The 26,565-nt window shown below is 53.0% G+C and overlaps 1 protein-coding gene across 4 annotated transcripts in view; it reads right to left on the reverse strand.

The window, feature by feature from the left end:
- RPTOR (regulatory associated protein of MTOR complex 1) overlaps positions 1–26,565 on the reverse strand; it is a 111,585-nt gene that overhangs the window by 43,693 nt on the left and 41,327 nt on the right. For all 4 annotated transcript variants that reach the window (XM_036394512.2, XM_036394511.2, XM_036394510.2 and 1 more), the window contains exons 8-20: positions 25,236–25,336; positions 24,219–24,363; positions 16,971–17,046; positions 14,827–14,928; positions 10,639–10,722; positions 9,592–9,702; positions 7,845–7,919; positions 7,323–7,388; positions 6,553–6,744; positions 5,030–5,170; positions 3,603–3,720; positions 1,917–2,057; positions 456–614 (exon numbers count right to left, since the gene is read on the reverse strand). In XM_036394512.2, coding sequence (XP_036250405.1) covers positions 456–614; positions 1,917–2,057; positions 3,603–3,720; positions 5,030–5,170; positions 6,553–6,744; positions 7,323–7,388; positions 7,845–7,919; positions 9,592–9,702; positions 10,639–10,722; positions 14,827–14,928; positions 16,971–17,046; positions 24,219–24,363; positions 25,236–25,336 — 1,511 coding nt within the window. The remainder of the gene's footprint in view (positions 1–455; positions 615–1,916; positions 2,058–3,602; positions 3,721–5,029; positions 5,171–6,552; positions 6,745–7,322; positions 7,389–7,844; positions 7,920–9,591; positions 9,703–10,638; positions 10,723–14,826; positions 14,929–16,970; positions 17,047–24,218; positions 24,364–25,235; positions 25,337–26,565) is intronic.

Below are 26,565 nucleotides of genomic sequence, written 5' to 3' on the forward strand. Positions count from 1 at the left end.
AGAGAAAATGTTTCTTTGGTCAAGGCAAAGGTGATTTCTCCCTGAGTTACTCTCTTTGCACTGATTTGTGAAAATATGGGCCCATTTACTGATTACAGAGGAAACACAGAGACTTCCCCCAGCATTTCCCCATGCATGCTGCTTTCCCTGGAAGGAGGCCATTCCAGAAGCCAGGTCCTTCTGCATGGTGCCTGTGATGCCGTGCCAGAATGGCTCAGACTGTTTGAAAAGCTACAGGTACTTTACAGCCAAGCTGTTGTGGCCCCCACATTCTTTGTGCCTGAATTCCTGACAGGATTTCAGTGCAGCTTAGACCTGGAGCCAAGAGCTCCCACTGCCACCCCTCTGCTGGGGTGACCCAGGCACACAGGGCAGGGAGGGGAATGTGCTGGAGCCCCAGGGCAGGGCAGGGCAGGGCAGGGCAGGGCAGGGCAGGGCAGGGGGGCTGTGCTCACCGATGAGGGAGTTGAGGGAGGAGTAGGAGCTGACTCTTCTCATCTTGTCGATGGTCTCGAAGGACAGGATGTACTCCTCGTTCTCAGGGCTGCCCAGCGTGCTGCTGGCACTGCTGCTCGTGCTCAGGTTCCCAGGGGAAAAGGCCACAGAGCTCCCAGCTGCCAGGACACAACAGCAGATGCTGCAACCAGGACTGGCAAGAGAACCATCTTCACCCAGACAAAACAGCCCTTTTCTAAATCCTGCCACGCTCAGGGAAGGAAACCCCTTACCCAGGGGGCAAAGCCACAATTCCCCTTTTTCATACTGAAGGATTAAACACAGAACGGGAAAAAAATTGAGTTAAAAATCCACTTATGCTTGGAAGCTGGAAGGCACATTTTTTAGTCCCCAAACACTCAGAAAAATCAATGCTAATGACCAGAAAATTGCAACTAATTATGAGGGGGCTCCTCATCCAAGCCCTGGGAGCTGGACAATTTGGGATGAAGCGCCAGCTGCAGCCTGGGCTGTGCACAGGGGCAGGGCAGGTGCCCTGGCTGGCACAGGGGGCACAGAGGAGGTGCCCTGGCTGGCACAGGGGGCACAGAGGAGGTGCCCTGGCTGGCACAGGGGGCACAGGGCAGGTGTCCTGGCTGGCCCAGGGGGCACAGGGCAGGTGTCCTGGCTGGCCCAGGGGGCACAGGGCAGGTGTCCTGGCTGGCACAGGGGGCACAGAGGAGGTGCCCTGGCTGGCACAGGGGGCAGGGCAGGTGCCCTGGCTGGCCCAGGGGGCACAGAGGAGGTGTCCTGGCTGGCACAGGGGGCACAGAGGAGGTGCCCTGGCTGGCACAGGGGGCACAGGGCAGGTGCCCTGGCTGGCACAGGGGGCAGGGCAGGTTCCCTGGCTGGCACAGGGGGCACAGAGGAGGTGCCCTGGCTGGCACAGGGGGCAGGGGACGTGCCCTGGCTGGCACAGGGGGCACAGAGGAGGTGCCCTGGCTGGCACAGGGGGCACAGAGAAGGTGCCCTGGCTGGCACAGGGGGCACAGAGGAGGTGCCCTGGCTGGCACAGGGGGCAGGGGAGGCACAGGGGGCACAGGGCAGGTTCCCTGGCTGGCACAGGGGGCAGGGGACGTGCCCTGGCTGGCACAGGGGGCAGGGCAGGTGCCCTGGCTGGCACAGGGGGCACAGAGGAGGTGCCCTGGCTGGCCCAGGGGGCACAGAGGAGGTGCCCTGGCTGGCACACAGGGCAGGGGAGGTGCCCTGGCTGGCCCAGGGGGCACGGGGCAGGTGCCCTGGCTGGCACAGGGGGCACAGAGGAGGTGCCGTGGCTGGCACATGGGGCAGGGGAGGTGCCCTGGCTGGCACAGGGGGCACAGAGGAGGTGCCCTGGCTGGCACACGGGGCAGGGGACGTGCCCTGGCTGGCACAGGGGGCACAGGGCAGGTGCCCTGGCTGGCCCAGGGGAGGTGCCTTACTCTCCTCGTTGAGGCTGAGGTTCTGCAGGCTCTTGTTGAGGCTCCTGGCGCTGGTGACGGCGCGGATGTTGCCGTAGGAGCTGACGGAGCGCAGCCGCGGCGTGCAGGGCCCGTCCCGCACCGGGGTCAGGCTCCCGCCCTCTGCAAGGCAAGAGCAGCAGGGATGCTGAGCGTGCCCTCAGAGCCCCCAGGGCCATGGTTAAGTGACACCCAGACCCTGGGGAAATGGCCTCTGTATGTGGCCACTGCCCCCAGTTGGGGTAAGCAACCTGGAAATTTCCAGCTTTCCTGGGTTTCTCCAAGACTGAAATGCCAGCAACCAGGACCCTGCAAGGCCATGGCTGGCACCAAACCCAGCCCCAAACTGGGTCAGTGCCCAGCAAATGGGCACTGAGCTCCCTGCCCTATGGGAGGGGTCCCTGCCTAGGACAGCAGGGCTTGGAACCAGAGGAGCTTTAGGGTCCCTTCCAGCCCAAAGCAGGCTGGGGTTGTGTGGCTGATTCTGACAAGTCTGTCACACTGATGCAAATGAGTCATTAAAACATCCCTGACTGAGCAGAGTTGGGCATTCTCTGTCAGGCTAAAAGGGGACACGCTATGGCCGTGGATCCAGCCTGGATCCCATCTCTGCTGTCCAGGAGGGCAGTCTGGGACATCCAACAAGGCCAGGTGAGCCCAGCCTTGCCAGTGCCTCCCAGGGGCCCTGGTGACTCCTCTCTGCCACTGCCCAGCCCCTGTGTCAGGACAGCCTGAGGCAGCCTTGGCCAGCTCCTCTCTGCTGCTGCTCATCAAACCCCCCCTGGATTTGCTCATCATCAGGAGCTATGAAAATTCTGGTTTCCTCACCAAATTTCAGGCCTGATTTAAATGATATTAAAGTCCCATGGGCTCAGAGGAGCTGCTCTGTTTCCCTGCAGTGGCTGCACTGCGGTGGGGGGCCAGTGCTTCCAGAGTGTCCCACTTCAGGATTCTTTTGGCTCAGGAAAAGCCCTGTAGAAAGCCCTGTAAACATGCAGTGTTTATCTCCTGCAGCAAATGGGGAGGAGCTCATTTTCCAATATGATTCAGTTATTCACAGGACAGGGAGACCAAACCACTCTGTGCAGAGACAGCACACAGTCTGGTCTCCAAGATGCTCCTGTTATCCTTCAAGATTTCCACTGCAGTTTACATCTAAAGGAAAGGTGAGGTCAGAGACAACTTCACCAGGACATTTCACTCCTCACATAAAGCCTCAGACACAACAAAAGGGATGAGGCCACAGGCTCGGAGCACAGAGTTCTTCCCCTCCTTGCCTGGCCCTCCCAGCAGCAGGGCTGGCTCGTGGTGTGCTGGAGCTCTCAGCAGGTCACTGTGACACTGGACGTTCACGTGTGGCTCCAGAGGGGAGACAGAAAATGAGTCTGTGCTGCCTTGGCCAGCATCTCTCTGAATGGGCAGGAGGCTCCTGGTGAGCTGCAGCCAAGGCTGGGGTGGGGACTCAGTGCAGGATGGACTCCTCCAGTGCAACATCTCACAGGGCTGAACAGACACCAGACGTCCCCTCCTTGTCACCCACCACGTCACAGCAGGGCTCTTTAATAAACCCCCACCCACAAGAAGCTCACTGTGTTGGGAGAACTCCTTAAATCATTCCCAAGTACTTTCAGTCCCTGCATCTCCTGGGCAGCCAAAGCCAAGCCCCACCTGGAGCAGCTGGAGAAGGGAGAGGGTAATTCTTCTCCTCCTCTATGAACTGCAAGGCCACGGTGCAGAAATTGCTCTCGTACTGAACCACCAGGTGACTCAGGGCCACCACCAGCTCCTGGGGAAAGAGCACAAGGAACATCTCATGGGTACACAGAGCAACAAGGGACTGAGGGCAAACACTGACCAGCACTGTTGGTGTTACTGGGGGCCCATCCAGGGGGGAAATTCTCCCTTAATTCAGGGGGTGAGCTGCAGAAAGGCGGAGAACTGTGTCTCACACCTGATTCCTCACAGCCTTTCCTGGCCAGGCTCCCTCCCTTTGGAGCAGCCTGCCCTAAGGGAGCTGTCCCTGCCTAGGACAGCAGAGCTTGGAACGAGAGGAGCTTTAGGGTCCCTTCCAGCCCAAAGCAGGCTGGGGTTTGTGGCTGGTTCTGACAGTCTGTCAGGCTGCTGCAGTGCCACAGGCAGCTCTGACCTGGCCCAGCCCCCGGGCTGTGTGTGGCTCCCTCAGAGCCAGGGCTGTGCCAGGGCTGGGGGCACGGATGGACCCTCCTGGCACTGCCCAGCCCCTCCAGGAGGCACCTCCTGCCTGGCCCCTGGGAACAGCAGACAGAGCTGCCTTTGGCTGCTGTCTGTGCTCGGGGACTGATCTCCCAAGGAGAGATTTATGAATCTCCCAGAGCATTCCGTGTGACACGCAGCTCTCTCCTGAATTAAACTGATTAAATGCTGGAACGAGACAACAGAAATGAATCTTTGCAATGCTGCTGACAACTGCCAGGGTGTTGATGTTCCAGTAAAGTAAACACAAACATTAGGACACTTCAGAACAGCCCTCAAAAACAATCCAGAATGTCAAAAACCATTTAATGTACTGTTGATGTACGATGGTGCCTCAGAAACTGTAGCTCTCCCAAAGCTGGGGAGGGTGGCAGCAGCTCTCTGGCCACAGAGAGCAGGCACAGACTTTCCCAGAAAAATCCTGGGAAGCTGGGTAGAAGCTGTGAGAAACTTAGAGGAAAAGAACTCAAACATTTATTATCTCTCTTTCTGCAACCATTGTTTATAGATATGGCTCTCTAGAGTGTGTTATTGATAGCCACCAATAGCGTGTGAAAAATTTTCACTTTGAGACCAACCAGGTCTTAGTTCCACCACTGTTTCTATAAGAACTGTGGATTTCTAACATTAAAGTGTCTTTCATGCCTTCTGGATCATGGAGTCAATAATTATTACCTGGCTGGGGGCTGCTACCACAGGAGAGCCACTGTGGAGCAGCCTGAGAGGTTCTAAAGGCAGGGAGGGCTTTTCCCTGGCCAGAGCTCCCCCATTCCCTGCACAGGCCGTGGCTCAGGGAGCAGGGGCAGCCCCAGAGCAGAAGCCAGCACAGCTCCCAGCTGAAGGAGAGGTGTCAGTGGCCTCACCTTGCGGACCATGGGGCTGCCATCGTTGATGAGCTGGGCCAGCATCATGGCCACGTTGTGGTCGATGGTGGTCGAGTGGTCCGTGCGCTCCGCAGAGTTCCCCACGAAGGTGCCCAGGGCAAAAACTGCAGCACAGCGAACCTGGGGGCACAAAGAACAGCCCTGCCTGTCCCCTCTGGGTCTCAGCCATCCCCACACACAGCAGCACTGCAAACCTGAGCTGCTGGGTCAGTGCTGCAAACCTGAGTGTCACAGACACATTTTATGAACAATCTTTTCTTTAAGATTTTTTTCTCTTGAGAAGCCTCAAGAATAAAATGTAAACAGTGATTGTCTGCTGCTGTGGAATGCAGCAGGTGGATCTGGGATCGGTCTCATGTGGTTGTTTCTAATTAATGGCCAATCACAGCCCAGCTGTCCAGACTGTCTCAGTCAGTCACAAGCCTTTGTTATCATTCTTTTTCTATTCTTAGCCAGCCTTCTGATGAAATCCTTTCTTCTATTCTTTTAGTATAGTTTTAATGTAATATATATAATAAAATAATAAATCAGCCTTCTGAAACATGGAGTCAGCTCCTCGTCTCTTCCCTCATCCTGGCACCCCTGCAAACACCACCACACCTGAGCTGCTGGGTCAGGGGGGCCCCTGGGGAGCAGCAGCCCCAGCAAACTCAGTTTTAAGCATCCACAGATGCAGGATATGGTTAATTTCCCAGAATACTCAGTGACCTTCCCATGGGTGACTCTTCCAGTTGGTGCTGCCTTGAATATTAATTAGGTACACACAGCCCCTGTTGGGATGTGGATCTTTCACAGGAGTGCTGGCTACACTCTTCAGTTATGGGCTTAGAGGATGGGAAAATGGAGAAAAACCAGGGAGAACTTTGGAAAGCCACCCCACCTGTGCAGAAACACTGCTCAGAAAGTGGGGAGGATGGGGCCAGGGACAAGAAGAGGAGGATGCAGGACAGAGGCTGGATGTGGAGGGGATCTCATCCCTAATCCCTGCACGTTACCAGAGCTGTTTATCTCAGCTCCCTTCTCCCAGGGTGTGCTGGGTGTGTTGGGCTCTGTCAGTCACTGCCAGGCCCTGCACAATCCCTCCTCTCCTGGGAGTGCCACAAAGGTAAAACACAGCCAATTAAAGATGCATTTTCACAACGAGCAGGGGAGAAGAGTTTTCTTACTTGAAGACTAGAGGGATTTTTGCAAAACACAGTGACTTTTGGGACCACATTTTTAACAGCTTCTGATATGCAAGGAAGCAAAAACTGTGGCACTGCAGTGCCCAGGTCCCAGGGGTTTGGGGCTCTATGAACTCCCTCTGCATTTCTTTGGAAGCTCTTCTCCTAGGGTGATAAATTTTGATTTTTGGGCTTGTTTGATTTGCATCACCTTGAAGAAACAGCAGCAAGATCCTTCTCTGAACCAGACACGACCCCAAAGCTCTAGAATGCCCTGCTCTGCAGGAACTCCAGCCCTGCCAGTTCCAGTGGGGCTCACCAGAGGAGCTGGAGTTTTACCTCTGGGATTGGGTCTGAGAGGAGGCTGTAGAGCTTCTCATGGGCGCTGTCTCTCACTCCACACCACCTGGCTGAGTCGAAGTTCTGCCAGATCCTGCCCAGACAAATGGCCACCCACTGCCTGAGGAGCGGGTGGGGATCGTTCAGCTGCTCCAGGCAGATCGCTATCAGGTTCCCCTGCAGGCAGGCTTCCTGCAACACAAACCGAGCCTTTTGTTTGGGATGACAGCTTCCCACCTCATCCCCGCACAACGAGACTATTTCTGAAGGAGTCAGGAAGCCAAGAGAAAATAATCGTTCAGTGGTTTCAGACTGATTTTGTTACAGAACACCAGCAGCACCAAGGGAAAGGCAGCTAGAGTTGATTAGATAGTTGAGCATTAAAATGCTTTCTGCAATGCATAAAGCTTGGGTTTTCCTCTTTGGAAGCATTCCTTGCACCTGTGAGAGCCCCAAGGTTTATGGCTCAATCCACAGACCATTCCCAGCCATCAGGCTCCCACTGGACAGGACCAGAACTCTTCCTGTGCAGTGGCTGTGCAGGGACCCCTGTCCTTGTCCCCCTCTGCCAGGTGCTGGGTGCAGAACGTCTGTCACATCTCCAGGCCAATTCCTCTCTTAATCCACACAGAAATAACAAAAACCAATATCCCAGTTCAGTTTCCAAGTCCAGGTTTGGGCTCAGTGCAAGCCAGGACCCTTGTACCAAAGCCAGGGCATGAGGCAGAGAGAGGTGGCAGAGGATGAGGGGAAGGGCTGCTGGGACTCACCTGCCCCGTGTTGTAGTTGTTGACAATCACAGCCAGGATGAAAGCTGTCATGGTCCTGTGCTCAGCCTGAAAACAGCACAGACTGAGGTGAGCTGGGGGCAGGAACAGCCACAGCCCACCCTCAAACAGGGCATCATCCCCAGAGCAGGCTGTGCCATGGCAAAGAAGGAGAAAATCCCAGCTTTCTTGCCCCTGTTACACCCCAGCATGCTCCCAGTCAGCTCTGGGGAGACCCCAAACACCCTTATGGGAACCCAGCTGCTGCAGAGGGAATTGCCAGAGCTGTGGGGCAGTTCCCTGCTCCAGCTGCACCCCCAGGGACCCTGCTTTCACAACCCCAGAGGAGATTGCTCAGCCTTGGCTGGGTGGTGCCTGTGCCCACAGCCCAGCAGTGGCTGCCCAGCACAGCTCTGGGTGCCACTGCAGGGGAAGCAACCCCACATGGCAGCAGAACTGCAGAACAACAGCTAAAACAAGGCAAGGAAATGCTAAAGAGCCTGAATAAATGTGACTTGTCCTTACTGGCATGTAGGGATCTGCCAGGACTGAGAGGAAATACTTGTGCCCATTGTCCTTCACCAGGTCAGCCTGGCACGACTGAAAGAGAGACAAGAAAACCACAGTGAGAACACAGCACACACATTCCTTCCTCCAGTAATGTACAAACCTTTCATTTCTCAACCATTTCTCTCCCACCTTGTTTCCATTTGAGAAACCAGGTGAAGCTCAAGCCCTTCCTGGGGGCTGCAACCAGACAAGGGGCAGGGCAGGGAAGCCTCTGCCACTGCCAGAGTGCCACAAACAGCAGGAAATGTGAGCTCCTGTGTGGGCAGGAGCCAGGGCAGCCACCTCTGGGCCACCATGAACCTCCCCAGGAATTTCTGTCTCCACCAGAGCCAGCCCAGGCTGCAGAGCAGCCCCTGGGGAGCTCAGGGCTGGGCTGACACACCAGCTCAGGCTCCACTTCTGGGGTCACTCCGAGAGGATCCACGTGCAGAGAGTGAAAATGGAAGGGAGGAAACCCGGACTTGGCATCAGCTCCCCGTGGCACGGGACAGGATCATGCATTTTTCACCAGGAGGAGAAGGGGAAGGAGGGAACCAATTGCTGAAAGGGGAGGGGGGGTGGCAAGGCAGTGATGCAAGGGAATATTTTAGTGCTGAGGAGAGGGAAGCTGCTGGTTTTGGCAGAGCCAGGAGCAGAGGGCCTGGACTGCTGCCAGGCTGCAGCTACAGGAGAGGCTTCCCCAACTCCTGCTCAGCCCAGGCTCCTCTCAGAGCCTGCCAGGGTCAGCCCCGTGTGTTCCTCACCCAAACCAGGCCCTGGACAGCAGCACAGGGAGCTGCCCAGGCCACCCTGCTGCTCTGCCCCTGCTGCCCAGGAGGGAGCAGGGCCACACCTGAACCCCTCCGTGCTGGGAACCAGGGGAGCCAGGCAGCACTGACACCTCCTCCTCCTCCTCTGGAGGGAATAAACAGCTCCTCTGGCAGTGAGAGCACAGCCTGACCCAGCCAGGCTGCAGGCTTGGTGTGCAAGTTCAGACTCACAGCAAATATTCTGTCTGCAGGGAGCTGCTGCCTGTGCCCCCCCAGCAGCATCCTCAGCACCTCCTCCTCCTCCCTCCCACGCCCAGCATGTGCTGCTGGAATGAGTGAGTGAAACAGCACAAAGAAACCCAAACCCACCCCTTCAGAGGGGTTTTTGTGTGTGTTTTGCTGTAAAGCTCAGCCCACAAACAAGTGAGGCAGTGCCAGAGCATGGGAGGGAAGGTGTGAGGGGCAGGACAGCACATGGGAATCACACCTGAGTGAGCCCTGGCACACACCTGGGGCTGAGGCACCACAAATGAGCTTCTCCAGAAGAGCCCTGAGATGAATAGTTTTCATTTTCTTTGCTTTCCCAAATCCTCTTAGGATGTTAATGAAAATATTGTTATAAAGCTAAACCTGACGATGCTGGATCAACAGCAGGAAAACCTTCACAAATTCAGTGCAATGCTCCATACTGAAGTGCAGGAGAGATACAAAAATAACCCCCAAAGAGGAAAGATCCAACATCCACAGCAGGTCAGACATTCTACATGGACTTCCAATTGTGCCTGAATTGATGTGAGCACCTCTCCTAATACTTGTCCAGTGCTCCACTAATTGCACCCACAAACCACTGGCTCAGAGACACCACTCTACAAATTTCCCTGCAATTACTCACCAGCTCCATTGTTTATTTGCAAGCCCAGCAAGCAGGGCTCTGGCTGGGCAGGAATACTCACACTGTCCACTGCCAGGATCTTGGCCCAGATGAACACAAGGAGAGGCCTCAGCTCACGAGCTGAGCTCTGCAGGAGCTTCAGCACATAGGGGAAGATGCCAACAGAGAGGGCCTGGAGGGAGAGAACAAATCAGTAAAAGCCAAACCCCCCGTGGCAGCTGAGCCCCCAGCAGGGCCCAGGGTGCAGCATCTTTACAGACACAGCTGAGAAACCTGGTAGGAAATAATTCCCCAGTAAAGAGGGGATCCCCGTGTGTTTGTCTGTTGTTATTTTCATCTCGAATGGCACCAGGTACTCCCAGACTCGTTTGGTCCACGGAGACCCCGAGTTAATCCAGCAGCAGCCTCCTCTCCTCACAGCCTGGGCTGGTTTATGCTCACCTCCCTCAGCTCTCCCAGCTAAACACATCACAGAGCTCAGGAATTCCAGCCTTCCCACTGGGAATTACCAGGTCTCTCCAGGAGGAGGTAAAGCCAAGCACTACAAAGTTCCATCACTGAGCTGCTCCAGGACCAGCTGCTGCTTCATCTTCATCACTTTTATCATCAAACAGCTCCATTTACAGGAGTGCTTTAAACTGCTCCTGCTTAATTCTTATTTATGCTCCACACTGTGCTGCCACTTTCCAAACTGCAGAATGCAGCTGCTGCCTGCTCAGAAGAGCTTGTAAAACCCAGACACCAAACAGATAAAGGAGGAGAAGGAAATGATGCAGCCAGTAAGCTGAAAGAACGCAGAATAAATGCGTGTGCTTTTTTTGGCTATTTATTTGATACGGTATTTCCTCCTGGTTTGTCCCTGACATTATTTCACACTCAGCTGCTCCCTGGGAGCTCCCCTGGCCGCACTGGGCAGGAGCAGGGGCTGGGTGTGATGAACACAAACCCGTGTGGCATCGCTCCCTTTCCCACACACCAGCACAGGACCGGGTCACCGCGCAGAGCTGTGCTGGGGCTGCCCAGCTCCCTCCCCTCAGGCAGCAGCTGCACCCATGGCCCTGCAGAGCACAGGGAGGGGGAATGGAGCCCACGTGCAGCCCCCACGCACCAGACTGACAGCCCAGGGCCCCAGGTCCAGGAACCTCCCCAGCAGGTCCAGCGCTCGCAGCCGGTGCACCTGGCTCAGCAGCACCTGCAGGGACAGCACAGGGAGGGAGGGTCACTGCTGGGGCACAGGAAACAGGAAAGCCTGATCAATAAGAGTGCCTGGCAAAAGACTTTGAGAAGATGGAAACTGTGAGAGAGATTGAAATGAAAGCAAGCTTTGAGATCCCTCAGTTACTGAACAACTGGAAAACAATGGTGTGGCTGCTGAAGGTGATCCCCTCTTGATGGAACAACACCCTCTGCTTGCAGACAGGCCCAAGGCTCAGAGCAGACCCTGCCAGCTTGGCAGAAGGGTCCAAAGAGGAGTTTGTAGGGTTTAAAATGTAACACAGTGTGGTAATGTAGTGATTCTTATAGGCTGTATGGAAATGCTATAGGATTTGTGTATTGTACTAGATTGGCTAGTGGGAATTAGAATATTCAGCACAGAAGAAGATTGATTGTATTGTAACAGGAACCTCCCATCCTCTCTTTTACTCCTTTACTCTTCCTCTCATCCTCTTTACCACACTCTTGCCTTCTCTCTCTTTACTTCTCTTGGGCCTCTGACACAGCCTGGCACCCTGCAATGCCCCTGTGCAGGATCTGTGCCAGCCTGGCACCCAGCAATGCCCCTGTGCAGGATCTCTGACACAGCCTGGCACCCTGCAATGCCCCTGTGCAGGATCTGTGCCAGCCTGGCACCCTGCAATGCCCCTGTGCAGGATCTGTGACACAGCCTGGCACCCTGCAATGCCCCTGTGCAGGATCTCTGACACAGCCTGGCACCCTGCACTACCCCTGTGCAGGATCTCTGACACAGCCTGGCACCCAGCAATGCCCCTGTGCAGGATCTCAGACACAGCCTGGCACCCTGCACTGCCCCTGTGCAGGATCTCTGTGCCAGCCTGGCACCCTGCACTGCCCCTGTGCAGGATCTGTGCCAGCCTGGCACCCTGAAATGCCTCTGTGCAGGATCTGTGCCAGCCTGGCACCCAGCAATGCCCCTGTGCAGGATCTGTGCCAGCCTGGCACCCAGCTGGAGCAATCCCTGAGGGTCCCAGCTGCCTTGCCCAGCTCCTGGTGCTGGTTGCTGCAGCAGGAGCCAAGGGACAGCTCCAGGCCGGCCTCTCTCTGCTCCCCAGGCTCAGGAGCACAGGAGGAGGCTTTGCTTTCCTTGGCAAATCAATATCCCAGACTTAAGAGGGAGCAAAAGGTCATGTTGGTCGTTAATAAAAATCTCATTAAAATGGAGTCTGACAACGCTAATGAGGTGGTGCTTTGCTGGCTTATACCTAGCCTGGTGTGAAATATTAACAGATAGACTTGCAGTTCTTAATCTCCTTAACAGATGTAAGATATTGGAATGCAACGTTTAATCCCCAGTTTAAATTGAGGAACATCCTTCAGCATGGATCTCAGGGAAAGAGACTCCTTGATTTACCTCCCCAATTCCATCCCCTCCTCAGTCTGTTTGCATGCTGCATATTGAAATTAGATGATTTTTCATGTTTAATATTGAAGAATAACTGAATTACTTGGCTCACATCTCACACTCTGGATGACTGGTACGGGGCACTGAGGTGGTGCAGGAAAGGTCCAGAAGAAAGCAGGGGGATGTGATCACTGCTGCTGTGGGCTCACCCTGAATATCAGAGCTCAGATCTCAGACCAGGTCATGAGAGAGAGGATTTTGGCCATCCTGCCCTAGTTGGCACCAGCCTATTCCATCAAGCAGCCCAGCAATAACAGGGGCAGCTGTTTGGGACTGCAGCAGGAGCAGAGAGCAGGGCAGGTGAGGCTGGAGCAGGGCTGGGACAGCAGCTGGAGCTGGCAGGGGGCACAGATGTGACACAGCTGGCACCCTGCAGAGAAACCAAGGGACCCCAAACTCTGTCAGGAAAGGGAACTGACTGCAAAGGCTGTCTGGGTGAGGGTGAACCCCCAGCTCCACACTCTGCCCTCTCAGCACATTCCCCAGAGCACTCTGGGGCTGACTGGAGAGGCTCTGGTTTGCCATTAACACCCCAAACAAAGCCCTGGGCCTGGCAGGATTTCCCATTCCCAGCTCCCCAGTGGCTCTGCACAACACCCTGAGCCCAGGCTGAGATGTTGCAGAGCCTGGGGAGAGGATGGGGGGCAGCTCCTTAATTCCATTATTCCTTCTGCTGGATGCTGGAGGTGCTGCTGTGCCACAGGGGGCTCAGGGACATGGCACAGGCTGTGCTTTGGCAGGCAGCTCCTCACAAAGGCAGGATGAAGGCAGCCTGCAGTGCACAGGAGATGGCACAGAGTGACTCTCACAGGGACCAAGGCTGGCCAGGCTGTGTGTGCTGCTGCTGCTGTTCCTGATGGTTTCTCTCCCTGGGGTCTGAAACTCCCTCCCTTCCTGCCCTGGATCAGCTGGGCTTGGCTTCTCAGGATGCTCAGACCTGTTACCAACCCATCTTATTGCACTGTACAATTAATGTGCTATAATTATAACAACAATTACACTGTCCCAGCTCGGATTTGCTCCAGGCAGGAGCACAGGTTCCTGTGCCAGGTGAGCTCTCAGTTCCACTGCAGTCACGCTCCTGCAGAGCCTGCTGGTGCCAAACAATCCCTTGGAAAGCAGCAAAGTTGGAGCTGGAGCACAATCCTGCCTGCTTCCATGGCAGTGACAGAGACAAACCACACATCTGCTTATCCACCTCATCTCTCAAGGCTTGGGAGACTCAGGAAATTAAAATCTGGTCTTGCAGAGTTGGATGGTGCTGTCAGTCACAGGCCCAGCTGACAGGGAAGGGGAGTCTCCTCCCAGATCCCTGTACAAGGAACATTCCTTTAAAAGAAAAGCTTTAAATTGTGCTGCCCACAGGTCCCTGGCTGGGGTTTGCATTTCTGTCAGCACAAACTGCAGGGCAGGGGAGGCCAGAGCAGGCTCCAGATGACAGCTGCAATCCTGGCCCTGCCATAGGACATCACCTGAAACACCGAGTTCTGCCTCCCCTGCACTTCCTCTCCTTCCAACACGAGAGCTCTGCCTCACCTGAGCAGTGTCCCCCACCCTGCAGGTGTGCAGAGCTGTGGGTCCCTGCAGCAGGGCTCCAGCCCCTCATTAAGGGGAGCTCCAGCCCCTCATTAAAGGGAGCTCCAGCCCCTCATTAAGGGGAGCTCCAGCCCCTCATTAAAGGGAGCTCCAGCCCCTCATTAAAGGGAGCTCCAGCCCCACATTAAAGGGAGCTCCAGCCCCACATTAAGGGGAGCTCCAGCCCCACATTAAGGGGAGCTCCAGCCCCACATTAAGGGGAGCTCCAGCCCCTCATTAAAGGGAGCTCCAGCCCCACAGCAGAGCCCAGGCTGGGTGCTCCTGCAGCAGGGCTCCAGCCCCACATTAAAGGGAGAACATCCCAGGCTGTACCAGAGGGATAAAAGACATTTCCAAACGATTTATGCTGCAGTAACTTCCACTTTCTGAAAATGGCAAGATAAAAGTCTCTGCCTGACAGAGCTGGGACACAGAGGAGGTGCCAGAGGAGGGACAATGAAGATGTGCTGCTCTGAGAGAGGCAGACATGGACCAGAGCCACGGCATGGGGCAGGGAGAGCACTGTGGGTCCATCCACGTGGCTCTGTGAACTCACAACCAGCTCTCATTTACCCTGGAGAAGCCCCTGGTACGTGTGTTCCCAAAGGCCACCGGGGGCAGGAGAGGGAGCAGGAGAGACAGGGACACATGGCAGGGGCAGGGAGAGACAGGGACACCCCTGGGAGAGGCAGGGAGAGGCAGGGACAGACAGGGACACCCTTGGGATGGGCAGGGAGAGACAGGGACACCCCTGGGACAGGCAGGGAGAGGCAGGGACACTCCTGGGACAGGCAGGGACAGGCAGGGACACACCTGGGATGGACAGGGAATGACAGGGACACCCCTGGGACGGGCAAGGAGTGACAGGGACACCCCTGGGACAGGCAGGGATCCCCCTGGCATGGGCAGGGAGAGACAGGGACACCCCTGGCATGGGCAGGAACACTCCTGGCATGGGCAGGGAGAGGCAGGGACAGCTTTGGCACAGGCAGGGACACCCCTGGCATGGGCAGGGAGAGGCAGGGAGCCCCCAGCCCCTGACAGGACCCCCCCAGCCCCTGACAGGAGCCCAGCACTGACCTGCAGGACGATGGGCAGCTGCTCCGGGGGGTTGCGGTTCTCCACGCCCATGGTCAGCCACACCTGGAAGGCCGTGAGCTGCTCGGCGAAGAAGGGGCTGTGCTGGGGGAGCAGACAGGGAGAGCAGCCTGGGTTAAACACCAAGGAGGGGAGGCAGGAGCTCTGCCAGCCCTGGGCCTCACTGTTCCCCGAGGCTGTGGTCTGGAACTGCCTCGTGTTTGCTTGGGCTTTTCTAAATGCACAAAACCTTCCCAAAGACTGAGCAGACACACGTCCCTTAAATGTGGTGGGGAAAAGGAGGAAAGGGTAGAGAAAGGGGAAAAGGGAGCACAGAAGGTCCTGGGGAAGCTGGCTGCTCTCTGCCCAGAGCAGCAGATGGAGCAGCAGAGGATTTATCTGCTCTGCAGAGGCCATTGCACTCCTGCAGCAGCACTCAGAGCTGCTCTGCCCCGTCCACAGACACACAGCCCAGGTGCAATGAAAACAAATTCCTTATCTCATCCATCACCCTGAGGATGTGCTGCAAACACAGGGTGAGAATGCGCTGACCAAAGCAGCTTCCAGCAGGAATCCTCAGAGAAACAGCAATCAGTGGGGAAGGAGGGAGGGAAGAGATGGAGCAGGGAGAGAAACCCAGCCCAAACCCATCCCTGTGGGAGCACTGGGAGCCCCCAGGCCCTTCCCCACCAGGTAATTGTGTTTGCCAGGTCTGGGCAGGCAGGAACAGCCTGGGAATGCCAGGAGAGGTTTGAGATGTGCTGCAGAGACAGCCCAGCCCCAAGCTGTGCCCAGGGCTGTGCCCAGGCCAGGCTGCAGTGCCAGCCCCCAGCAGGTCCCTGTGCCTCTCCCCAGCCCTGCCAGGCTGACAGTGGCCACAGGGACTGTCCCTGCCCTGCTCCTGACCACCCAGGCTGCACCTGGCTGCACTCTGAGGCTGAGCCTGCCTCCATTCCAGCCCAAATCCACAACAAACCCCATTTGTCAGGCCTGAAAAGCAGCCTGGAAATTGCTCCCAGCCCAGCCTGAATCGATCTCCAGCTGAGAATGGCCACTCTTCTTCCTGACCTCCTGCCTGATCCCAGCAAGTCTGTGCCTCTGCCCACCCCACAACACTCAGAAATCTCCTGAATTTCAGCTCGCTTGACAGAGAATGCCCAGCTGAGGGTTAACACTAATAAAAAAGCCTCCAACGGCATTGTTAGAGACTGGAAGTAAAAATGAACGTAAGGCAGGAGAAGAAAAATAGTATTTTTTCCATTCTAAAGCAGAGCACAGAGTGAGGAAGGCAAGGGTGGGAGGATAAAGGCCTCAGGGCATCCTCATCAGCCCCCAGCCTGGCAGGAGCCCACAGTTCTCCTGCTGCACTCAGGGCTTTGCAGACAGCCTGCAATTACAGCCAGAAAACCTGGGCAAGTTTGGGAATATAAATAAACTGCAAAAATGCTGCTGAAAATTAGAGAGACATCAGGGTGGAGCAGGGACCTGAGCTTGTACAGTAATTGTTATTTAAAGGTTTCACTTCATGGAATGTCAAAGGAATATCAAGAAAAGAATAAAGGAATTTAAACAAAATATAATATTAAAAATTTTACTTTTCTGAGAATAAATAAAGCAGAAAAAACCCCAGCGACTCCTGTTAACGACACTGAGCTTAAGAGAACTCTCTGGACATACCCTCAAACTCTATTTTATATTTGAAAAGGTCTCTAATAAGAGATAATTTTCACATTTAGGCCTCTAATTTCAAAACCTATGCTGCATGTTGGGCCCTTTTGGGTAACAGCCCCTGGCCAAGTTGGAGAGCTGTGGAATGTTCTGAGCCAGGGCTCAGACACTGCTTCTGCTGCCAGGAGCTTCCTGGGGGCTGGATCACGCAGCAGGGAAGGGCTTAAACTTGATTTTAGTCTGTTCCTCAAAGGGAGAATCACAGAACTCCAGAATGGTTTGGCTTGGAAGGGACCTTAAAGCCCCTCCGGTGCCACCCTGTGCCAGGGTGCTCCAACCTCCAGGGGCAGCCTGTGCCAGCCATCTGCAGCTTTTGCCAAACACAAACCCTCAAAGTGCAGCAGCAGAAGGGCTGAGCTGAGCTGGGTGTCAGGGATGGAGGGAGCTGTGCCCACGTGCCAGGACAGCCCCCAACTCACCCTGAAGGCAGTTCCCTCCTCGATGATGGTGGGCAGCTGGGAGAGGCAAATGTCAACAGCAAGGTCCCAGGCTTGCCTGCAGGGAGAGAGGGGAGAGAAGGCATCACAGGGGATCCTCAGGAACAGCAAGGGAAACTGAAATTCTGACCATCCAGGAACGTGGGCAGTGTTGGCTGGCTCAGGAGTGCTCAATATTCCCTGTTTCCAGGGAGAAATGGGAAAAACACCTGAAGGAATTTCTGCAGCACCGGAGAATGTCAGCCCACAGGGCCTTTGAGGTGTGTTTTACTATGCAGGAGAATGGCTCAGAGAGCAGAGACAACTGCTCTGATTTTGGCTGCCCACAGAAGGGCTCTGAGGGTCACTCACTGCAGCAGCACATGAAGATGCTGAGCTCTTCACAGTCATTTTAGGTAAGCAGCACTAATACTGCTACAAAAATGCCCAAAGCAGCCCTGTGAGGTCAGATCTCAAAGGCTTTAAAGTGTTATCAGAAAGAACAAACAAAAATTTAAAAAGAGATTGGAGTAGATTAAAATGAAATCTCTTTTTGATGCTTCTAAAATCAGGCTGCTGGAAAGAGCCACACAGCCAACATCACCCAAACCACTCAAACCTCTGCCAACCTTCCCAAGCTTCCAGAACAAAAACCACAACATGAAACCTTAACCCTCCTGCTCTCCACAACCAAGGGCTGTTGATTAATGTCAGCTGTGGAAGAGGCCCTGCTCAAGCCACATACTTAACTGCTTCTCCAGCCATTCCAGAGCAGCCCTGAAATGATTCTCCAGCCCTTCCAAACCACCCCAAGTGCTGCTTCTGTTCTGTTCTGTCTGTGCAAAACACGAATCCTCCCAGCCCGTGGGACACCAGCAACCAAAGTAAAACTTCTCTGCTTCCAACCAGTGGAACAGCTGCTCCCTCCTCAGAGCCTCAGGGCTGCACACAGGTTACACACAGGTTACTCACTGTGCTGGCTGAACAGACAATGGCATTAAATTCATGTTACAATAATTACAAGATTCAAACCAAGCCACCAATGAATGGGAAAGGAACAAACCCCGGAGGGTGGGGAGACGAGGAGCAGGGAGAACTGTGGCACAGAGCTGGTGACAGGGATGGCTGGGAGGAGGAGGAGGAGCAGTGACTGACAGCTTTAATATCCCAGAGGGAACAGGAAAGGTGGGCACGCCGTGGATGTGCTGCCTAAATCCCATCACACAAACAAGAGATAAATTTGGGAGCAGCAGGGACCCAGGATGGGAGGAGCTGCATCCCACCAGTGATTTACGAAAGGCAGAGATCAGAGCACCCCCTCAGCAGAGACTGCTGTCTGCAAAGTGCTCTGCAAGATTTGCTCTCACTGCATTTGGGACACAAAGGGCTCCACATCTTTCTCTGCTCCCTCCTCACTGCTCTCTCCCAGTAGCTCCAGGCCCTCCACCCTGACAGTGACACACTGATGTAGCCACAGGTGACAGCCCTGTGAAACACCCAGGGCTTCAACTGAGTTCTGCTATGAAGGAAGGTGTTAAAGAGGATTATTTTTAATATTACCTTGAAGTAATTGCACACGGTTGAAAGCTCTCCTTAGCAGGAAGATTGACTCAGTTTAAAAAAGGGATTTTGCTTATCCCAAAGCCAAGGCAGCACCACAACAGGAGCAGTGTGTGGAGGGACCCCACCTCAGCCCAGTACCCTTTCACTACACCAGGACTGTCTGAATGTTCAGTAATTTAACACAAACTCATCAGCTGCCTCTTTGCTTCCCAGAGCTGCTGCAAAGTTTGGACTTCAGCAAAGAACAGAACGGAGAGTCCCAGCCCTGCCCAGGGACTGTTCACTGCCCAAACCCACCCAGAGCCAGGCAGTGGAACCCCAAAGAACAGAGAGAGCACAAACCCAGCCCTGCCCAGGGACTGTTCACTGCCCAAACCCACCCAGAGCCAGGCAGTGGAACACCAAAGAACAGAGAGAGCAGAGTCCCAGCCCTGCCCAGGGACTGTTCACTGCCCAAACCCACCCAGAGCCAGGCAGTGGAACCCCAGGAGCACTGGGGATGTGAGATTTCTGAGAGCAGAGTCCCAGCCCAGTCAGAGCCTGTCTGGCTGCACCCACGGGTACCCATTAGCTGGCAGCTCCTGCAGGCTGATTTTCTTACACTCAAATTTTTGGGCTGACTCAATGTCTAATGCTTTTAACTCTGTTCTTTTTTTTAATAATGTATTCCTAATGTCATTTAACGCTCTCCTTTCCCCTGGGAGTGGTGGGTATTACCTGGCACCACCCAGGCTCCAGGAACAGGAGTGTCCCTGCCTGGAGGAGCAGCTGGAGGGAGGCTGAAGCCACCCCTCAGCCCTGGGGCAGCTCCTCCTTCTGAGCCCCATTTCTGGAGCCGTTAAATCTTTCCCAGCCCATTGTGTCTGTTGGCCAAGACATTCCCCATCAGTTCTGGCAGCCCAGTGCCAGCCATGCCCTGTGTGACACCCACCAGGTGCCAGCCCCAGCTCACCTGTGTGGCAGCCACCCTGCCACCTCCCTAAGCTGCTTTAGGGCACAGCTGGGCAGCTGCTCAGACACAGCTGTTTTTATAAACTGGTTATTGCTGTGAATATTTGGCAGGAGTCTGAAATCCTTTCCTTCCCCCAGCACATCCCCCTGCTCCAGCCACGACTTAGGGCACAGGCTTTGCTATTTCTGTCCCACATCAAAGTCTCCTAGTCTGATAATGGGACCTGGAGATGGTAAGACTAACACACAGACACAAAAAATATCAGGTTACAGTGTAATCTGAACGAATCTAATCCTTCAACAGCCCCAAATGCCTCTCCCAACAATCATTTTGCTCTTGCAGAGCCCTGAGTGTTTGGGTGCAGCTCCAGGAGCCTCATTTCCCTGAGGGATGGCTGGGCAGCCCTGATCCATCCTGCTCCACCTGTAATTGCCTCTCTGCATTATGGTTTTGTTTCCAGCCCCAATCTCCAGCTCCCTGTATTTGCAGTACATTATGACTCCTTTCAACCCAAATTTCATGGCCTGCAAACACACCACGGTGTTTCTATTAGGGATGGGTTGTAGCTCTTCCAAAGCATAATTAAGGCACTTGGGGTTTAATATATGACCTGTGTTAGGAAATATTTCCAAACACATTATTAGGTCTTTTCAGAGGCCGTGAATAAAAGCAGCTGGCAGCAGCAGTAATGCACAAACCCTAATCCATCACAGCACAGATCAAGGTGCTGACAGAGCTCTGTGCTCAGGCACCACAGACAGAGCCACTCTCAGCTGCACAGCACAGCCAATCAATGGATATTAATATTAATGTTAATATTAATCCTGCATTAGGGCCCTGCAGTGAGGGCAGCACACAGACACAGCCCCAGGGGAAGGGGCTGAGCAGCACAGCTCAGCAAGCCAAGAAAAGTAGGAAAAGCAGAAATAAGGTGTCAGATTGTGTCCGAGGGGCACAGCCACAGAGATCAGCTCTCCTGACTCAAAGCACACTGCCCTGCTCGGTGAAGGGAGGAGTCTGACAGCTCCTGGGTCAAACATCCCCTCAAAAAAGGGAAATCCTCACTTTTCCTCAAGTTCCAGCTGAAAAGGATACTCCCAAATGAATTGGCCAGAACACCAGCTTGAAGGGTTGAGTTTTTGAAAAGGCAGAGCAGCTCCCACCTGCAGCAGCTGCGTTACAGCTGTGGCAGATGCCAGCTCAGAGCCAGCCCTGAGTGTTCCCCTCAGTGCCACCTGGGGACCCCTCCACAGCAGAGATGGGCTAAGCAAAGGTTGATTTGGTGCCCCAGAGGGGGCAGTGGGAATCATCCAGGAGGTGAAAACTGAAGCTCAAGGATGAGGGACTGTTTGCAGAGCTGCTCCCACCACGTGCAGGCCTCGTCACAGCAGCCAGGCTTGCTCCCCAAATAATGCCTGGGGATCAAAACTCTGGGAAAAGTCTGGATAAAACACCCATCAGAAAACCCTGCTGGATCAGAGCCACAGAGCTGGGTCCCACAGGAGGCCCCCAACCCCCTGGCTGGAGTTTGATCCTTTCCAGCACCCTGTGGCCAACTCCCCTACCCTCACCCATCACCCAGCTCACCCAAACTGTAAAATGGGTCTGCAGCTTTCAGAAAAGGCATCCATTAGAAATTCCTGAGTGAAAGGTGATAGACAAGTAATTATTTTTAGAAAATATTTCAAGGAGCCCTAAATTAGTTTCTAAATCTGTCCTTACTAAAAGTTCCTAATAACCACTGAGCCACCTCGGACAAAAGTGGAATTTTCCCCTTTGCTGGATTTGCTGCAAACTGCACGTTTTTTGGAGGGCACTGAATAAAGTGTGTCAGTTCCCTGCTCCCTTGCTCTCTACCTCACCAGTGTTGAGGATTCACGTGGAAAAGAGCTCTTTGTGTCCTGTTCTTATGGAATTTCTTCTGGTAAATCCTACAAAGCAGCAGCAAAGGTGCTGTGCTCTGAGGGGCTTCACAAAGGTGTGTCCAGCACCATCCTGCAGCTTCCCAAAGGAATTTCCAGCACCACTCTGCTCCAAAACCACACTACGAGCCAAGAAAATGTGTTTGTAGACCCCACTGTGCTGCCATGTGAGTCTGAGAGAGATAAAAAGTGGGATCCAGGAGCTCCCAGTTTCATTCCTGTGGCTCATGGATGGCAACACCAACTCAAGTCAGGCCATATTCCCACAGGAAACCAGAAACACAGGCTTTTAATAGGCTGGCAATAAGAATGAATTATGTCCCTATAAGGAACAGAAAATATAGATTTTTAATATGCTGGCAAAAAAGCAAGCCATAAATAACTCCAGAAATTTACTGGTTTAATTTTGAAACTCCTGCAACAGCGTGTCCTACCCTGCTGCACTGGCAGAGTGCAGCTGATGGCTGGAGCTCTGCCACGTCCAGCAGCAGCTCAGAGTCACCAGGGTGGCTTTTCCTGGCCTGCCCTGGCTGTCCCAGCCCTGGGTGGCACTGGCAGAGCAGCCCATCCCAGTCACAAATGCCCAAAGCAGTTTTCCTCAGGAGCTGCAGACCCAGAGCACTCAGGGCTCATGGTCTGCAGCACTCAGAACGTTCAGCTGCTGGCAGCTCCAGCCAGAGGCTCCCCAGCTTCCTCCAGGATTTCAATATTTAAAGCAGCTCTGTGGGACCTGCAAATGCCTCCTCGGTGTTTGCTGCACCTGCAAAGGCTCCTGGGGCTCCCTGCTGCCAGCCTGGCCCCATTCCCTGCAGAAACCATGCAATCATGGAATGTTTGGATTGGAAGGGACCTCAAGGCTCAGCTGATGCCATGGCAGGGACAGCTGCCACTGTCCCAGGCTGCCCTGAGAATCCGAGCTCCTCAGAGCTGCTGTCAGTGCTGCACTCCTTCATCACCACCCTCTGTGCTCACCTTCCTGCACATTTGTATGGAGCAAACCCATTAAAAAGCTCCTGCAAGTGCAGGCTGAGCCTCCCCAGGGCCTTTACCTGTGGCTCCCTCAGCCTTTGGCAAGGCTCTGCTCTGTCCCCCAGGACCCCCTCAGTGCCACTGCCCCCCTCTGTACCTGGCCCTGTTTAGTGCTGCTCTATTAATCACAGTGAGCAAGAAAATAAAAGCCAGAATTTTGGTTATTATTATTATTATTATTACTACTACTATAATTACTCGTGGGACATTGGTTTGATAGGCAGAACTGCATTTAAGAGCTTTTTGATAACTGTGCCACCTCCATTTCCATGAATCATCTTAAAAGCAACAGTAAAAGTAGAGGAACTCTGGAGCAGGAATTTCTCCTACTGCAGCAACACAAGTTAAGGATCCTGCCCACCCCACACAATCCCTGGGGAGAACAAAGCAGAGGATGAGCCATTTCTGTGGTGTTTGAGTGAGAGCTGCCAGGGCTGGAGGGGAGCTCCTGCAGCACAGAATCACAGGATCACTGTGCAGAATTACAGGATCCCAGAGCAGGAGCAGCTTTGGGGATGGGCTTTAGCTGCCAAAGCCGCTCCACCCTGATCCACTGACTAACCTGTCACATTCACATTCTCTGGAAAATCCCTTTGCCCAGGAATTGTCTCCTGGGAAGCTGAGAAGCCTCAGAAAAAAGGAAAACAATTTTGATCTCATTTGCTTCTGCTGTGTTTTGCTGGTCTGGAATGTGTTTGGAGATTGTTCACCCACAGGTGATTGTTCCATTGCATTCTGCTGGGAGTTGTTTTCACTCTTTGCCCAATCAGGGCCAAGCTGTGTCAGGACTCTGCAGAGAGTCACGAGTTTTCATTATTATCTTTTTATCCTTCTGTAAGTATCCTTTCTGTATTCTTTAGTATAGTTTATTTTATTTTATTTATTATTTCATGATACTATATTATATTAAAGAATACTATTCTTAAATATAATATAATATAAAATATATTAAAGAATAGTATTCTTTAATATAGTATCATTAAATATTATTATTGAATATAATATAATATCATTATATATAGTGTATATATATGGTATTCTTTAATATAATATAGTATCATGAAATAATATGATTCTTTAATATAATGTTGTATATCTATATATATACTAGATATATAGTATTCTTTAATATAATATAGTATCATTAAATATATAGTATATATATTTATATATATAATATATAATCTATAATATATATAATATATAATATATATACTATATATATTATATATATAGTATATATATTATTTCATGATACTATATTATATTAAAGAATACTATAATATAATATAATATAATGTAATATATTAAAGAATAGTATTCTTTAATATAGTATCATAAAATAATATTATTATTGAATATAATATCATTATATATAGTGTATATATATATTATTCTTTAATATAGTATAGTATCATAAAATAATATGATTATTTAATATAATGTTGTATATCTATATATATCTATATATATATATATATATATATATATATATATATATATATATACATACACACTAGATATATATATATATAGTATTCTTTAATATAATATAGTATCACAAACCAATAAATTAGCCTTCTGAGCACACGGAGTCAGACCCACATTCCTTCCTTGGTCTGGGGGGAACCCAAACACCATCCTGCCCCAGGCAAGCCCTGCACAGATCCAGGTGCAACCTTGGCATGGTGTGGGCAGGAGGAGACCCTGACGTGTCCCCGTGGGCAGGGACAGCTGCCACCACCCCAGGGTGCCCCTGCAGGCCCAGGGAAGCCCAGCACTCACCACATGGCGTGCATGTAGGTGGGGGGCAGCCTGGGGCTGCTCACGGGCGTGCAGTTGTAGGACCTCATGATCCTCTCTGCCAGCAGAAAGTTCCGGAACAAGCTGGCCACCAGCAGGTCCTGCCGGAAGAGCTTCTGGAACAGATCTGAGAGAGATGGCAGCAGTCAGCACAGGCATCGTGTGAAAAGGGTTCAGGACACAAAACCACGTGAACGCTTTGTTGCAGTCAGGAGGAATCCCCAGCAGCTTTGCAGGGATGAGACGACAACCAGGAAAGGGAAATTGTGCCTGCAGAGCTCCCTCGGACACCATGGCTACTCCATCCTACATTAACAGTCAAACAGTTCCTACCTTGGGCTCTTTTTTGCCTTTTCTGGATCAAATTCCCATTTTGGTGTCTCATTTCAGCTCATCCTAAGTTTTTGGAAAATTACTGAGGGAGAACAGGACCTCTGTGTACTGTTTAATCAAGAACTATCCATCTGTTAACTGGCAGTGTGATGTGCTCATGAGAAGCCAAAATGAATCCTAAAAGATAGCAAATGTGCTCTCTTCTACAGGGCAGAGAAGAATTGATGCTGTGTGAGCATTAGGAAGAGCAGGGTTGGAGAACTGTTTACAAATTTGGCTGCTTGTGCTCCAGAAGTACCAATTCAGAGCACAATAGGGGTGGAGAAACGAGGGATGAAGTTACTCATGGGAAACAAAACTGCCTTACCAGCAAAGAGGGGGGGGAAAAGCTTTTATTCATGCTACTAACCAAGGCTGGAAGAAAACAGATTGCTCTGTACAAATTCAGTAAGAAAGGGAATTATACAAGCTACAACAATTGTGTTAGCACAGAAAAACCCTTTCTGGGTTCTAATCATCAGGTCTCTGCAATGCTCTGGTAAAAAGAACAAATAAAAGCAAACTAGCTTTCAGCTCCATCCTGATCTGGTCTTCCAGTTTAATTTTCTCCTCATTTCAGCCTCTCATGGATGTGACTCCTCATCCCCCTCCCCGGCCCAGCCTCACCTCTGGGCAGGACGTTCCAGGCAATGGTGTCTGTGATGGCTGTGAAGATCCAGTTCAGCTCCCCCAGGGGGGTTCTCCTGTCGTTCAGCCTCCCAGGAATCCTACAAGTGGGGGATAAAACCCTTCATGAGACCCCTGTTATTGTGCCTTTGTCCTCATGAAGAAGTATCAGCAACAGGATGAGGAAGTTTCAGAAACGTGCAGCAACCTGCTAAGACATCCTGTGGATTTATTCCTAATTCAACCCAATTCTCTTTCTGTGACAGCTTTTAAATATCAGAAGTATCAGCACTAACACAGGAAGCCTTTCTGTGGCCACTGACTCCTGTGGCACGTGCAGCAGCACCATTCCCATGTATAAACACAGTTCTAAACCAGCCAGAAATTCCCATCTTATGCAAAATTCCTGTCTGTCTGGGTAGCAGAGGAGAAGCACAGATCTCTGTGCAGTGTTTGCTAATGGAGCCCCGCAGCGAGCGCGGGGAACACGAGGCCACAGAGGCTCTGCTGAGGATTCCCTGTCAATATTTGCATTGCAGAACACCCTCTGCAGCAGAGCTCAGCTCCCCGAGCCAGGGGGGCTTCCCTGGGATGCAAGGGGATCCCTGCTGAGCCTCCCCAGCCAGGCAGACTCTGCCTTGCAGCCTGTGATGGCAAATGGCACAGCAGGCTTTATCTCCAGGAGAATTTCCCCATGGAAAGGGTGGCCAGCAGGTTTGGAGCGTCCATCCCTGCCCAAGGAAGGGCTGGATGTGGCACTCTGGGCTGGGGACAAGGTTGGGCTCGGTGATCTCAGAGGTCTCTCCCAGTCCCAAAGGTTCTGTGTGACACCTCCTGGCCTGGCCAGAGCTGCTCAGACAGGAGCCGCAGAGCCCCTGTGCCCAGAGAGGTGCCCACATCCAAAGCCCAGGCTGATCCAGGTGTGCCATGCCCGGGCTGGGGAAGCTCTGAGGAAGACAAAGGCAGGGAGGCAGCGCTGCAGAGAGTGTGAGCACAGCGTTGCCATGAAAACCATCCCTGGAGCAGCAGCCTCCCTCTGCACTGCCCACAGGCTCTGCCTGCCCTGCCTGAGCCCCTGGCACACAGGGCACAGAGGAGCCCCTCCAGCACAGCCCCCCTGAGTGAGAGCACAGGGCAAACTCCTGGGACACAGCACCCCCAGGGCTCTGGGGCACAGCAGCCCTGACACCAGGGCCAGGAGCTCCCTCTGGGACTCAGAAACCACCGTGGGACACAGAAACCACCCCTCTGGGACACAGAAACCACCCCTGGGACACAGAAACCACCCCTCTGGGGCACAGAAACCACCCCTCTGGGGCACAGAAACCAC

This window comes from Molothrus ater, chromosome 19, assembly GCF_012460135.2.
Source record: "Molothrus ater isolate BHLD 08-10-18 breed brown headed cowbird chromosome 19, BPBGC_Mater_1.1, whole genome shotgun sequence".
Taxonomy (NCBI): Eukaryota; Metazoa; Chordata; class Aves; order Passeriformes; family Icteridae; genus Molothrus; species Molothrus ater.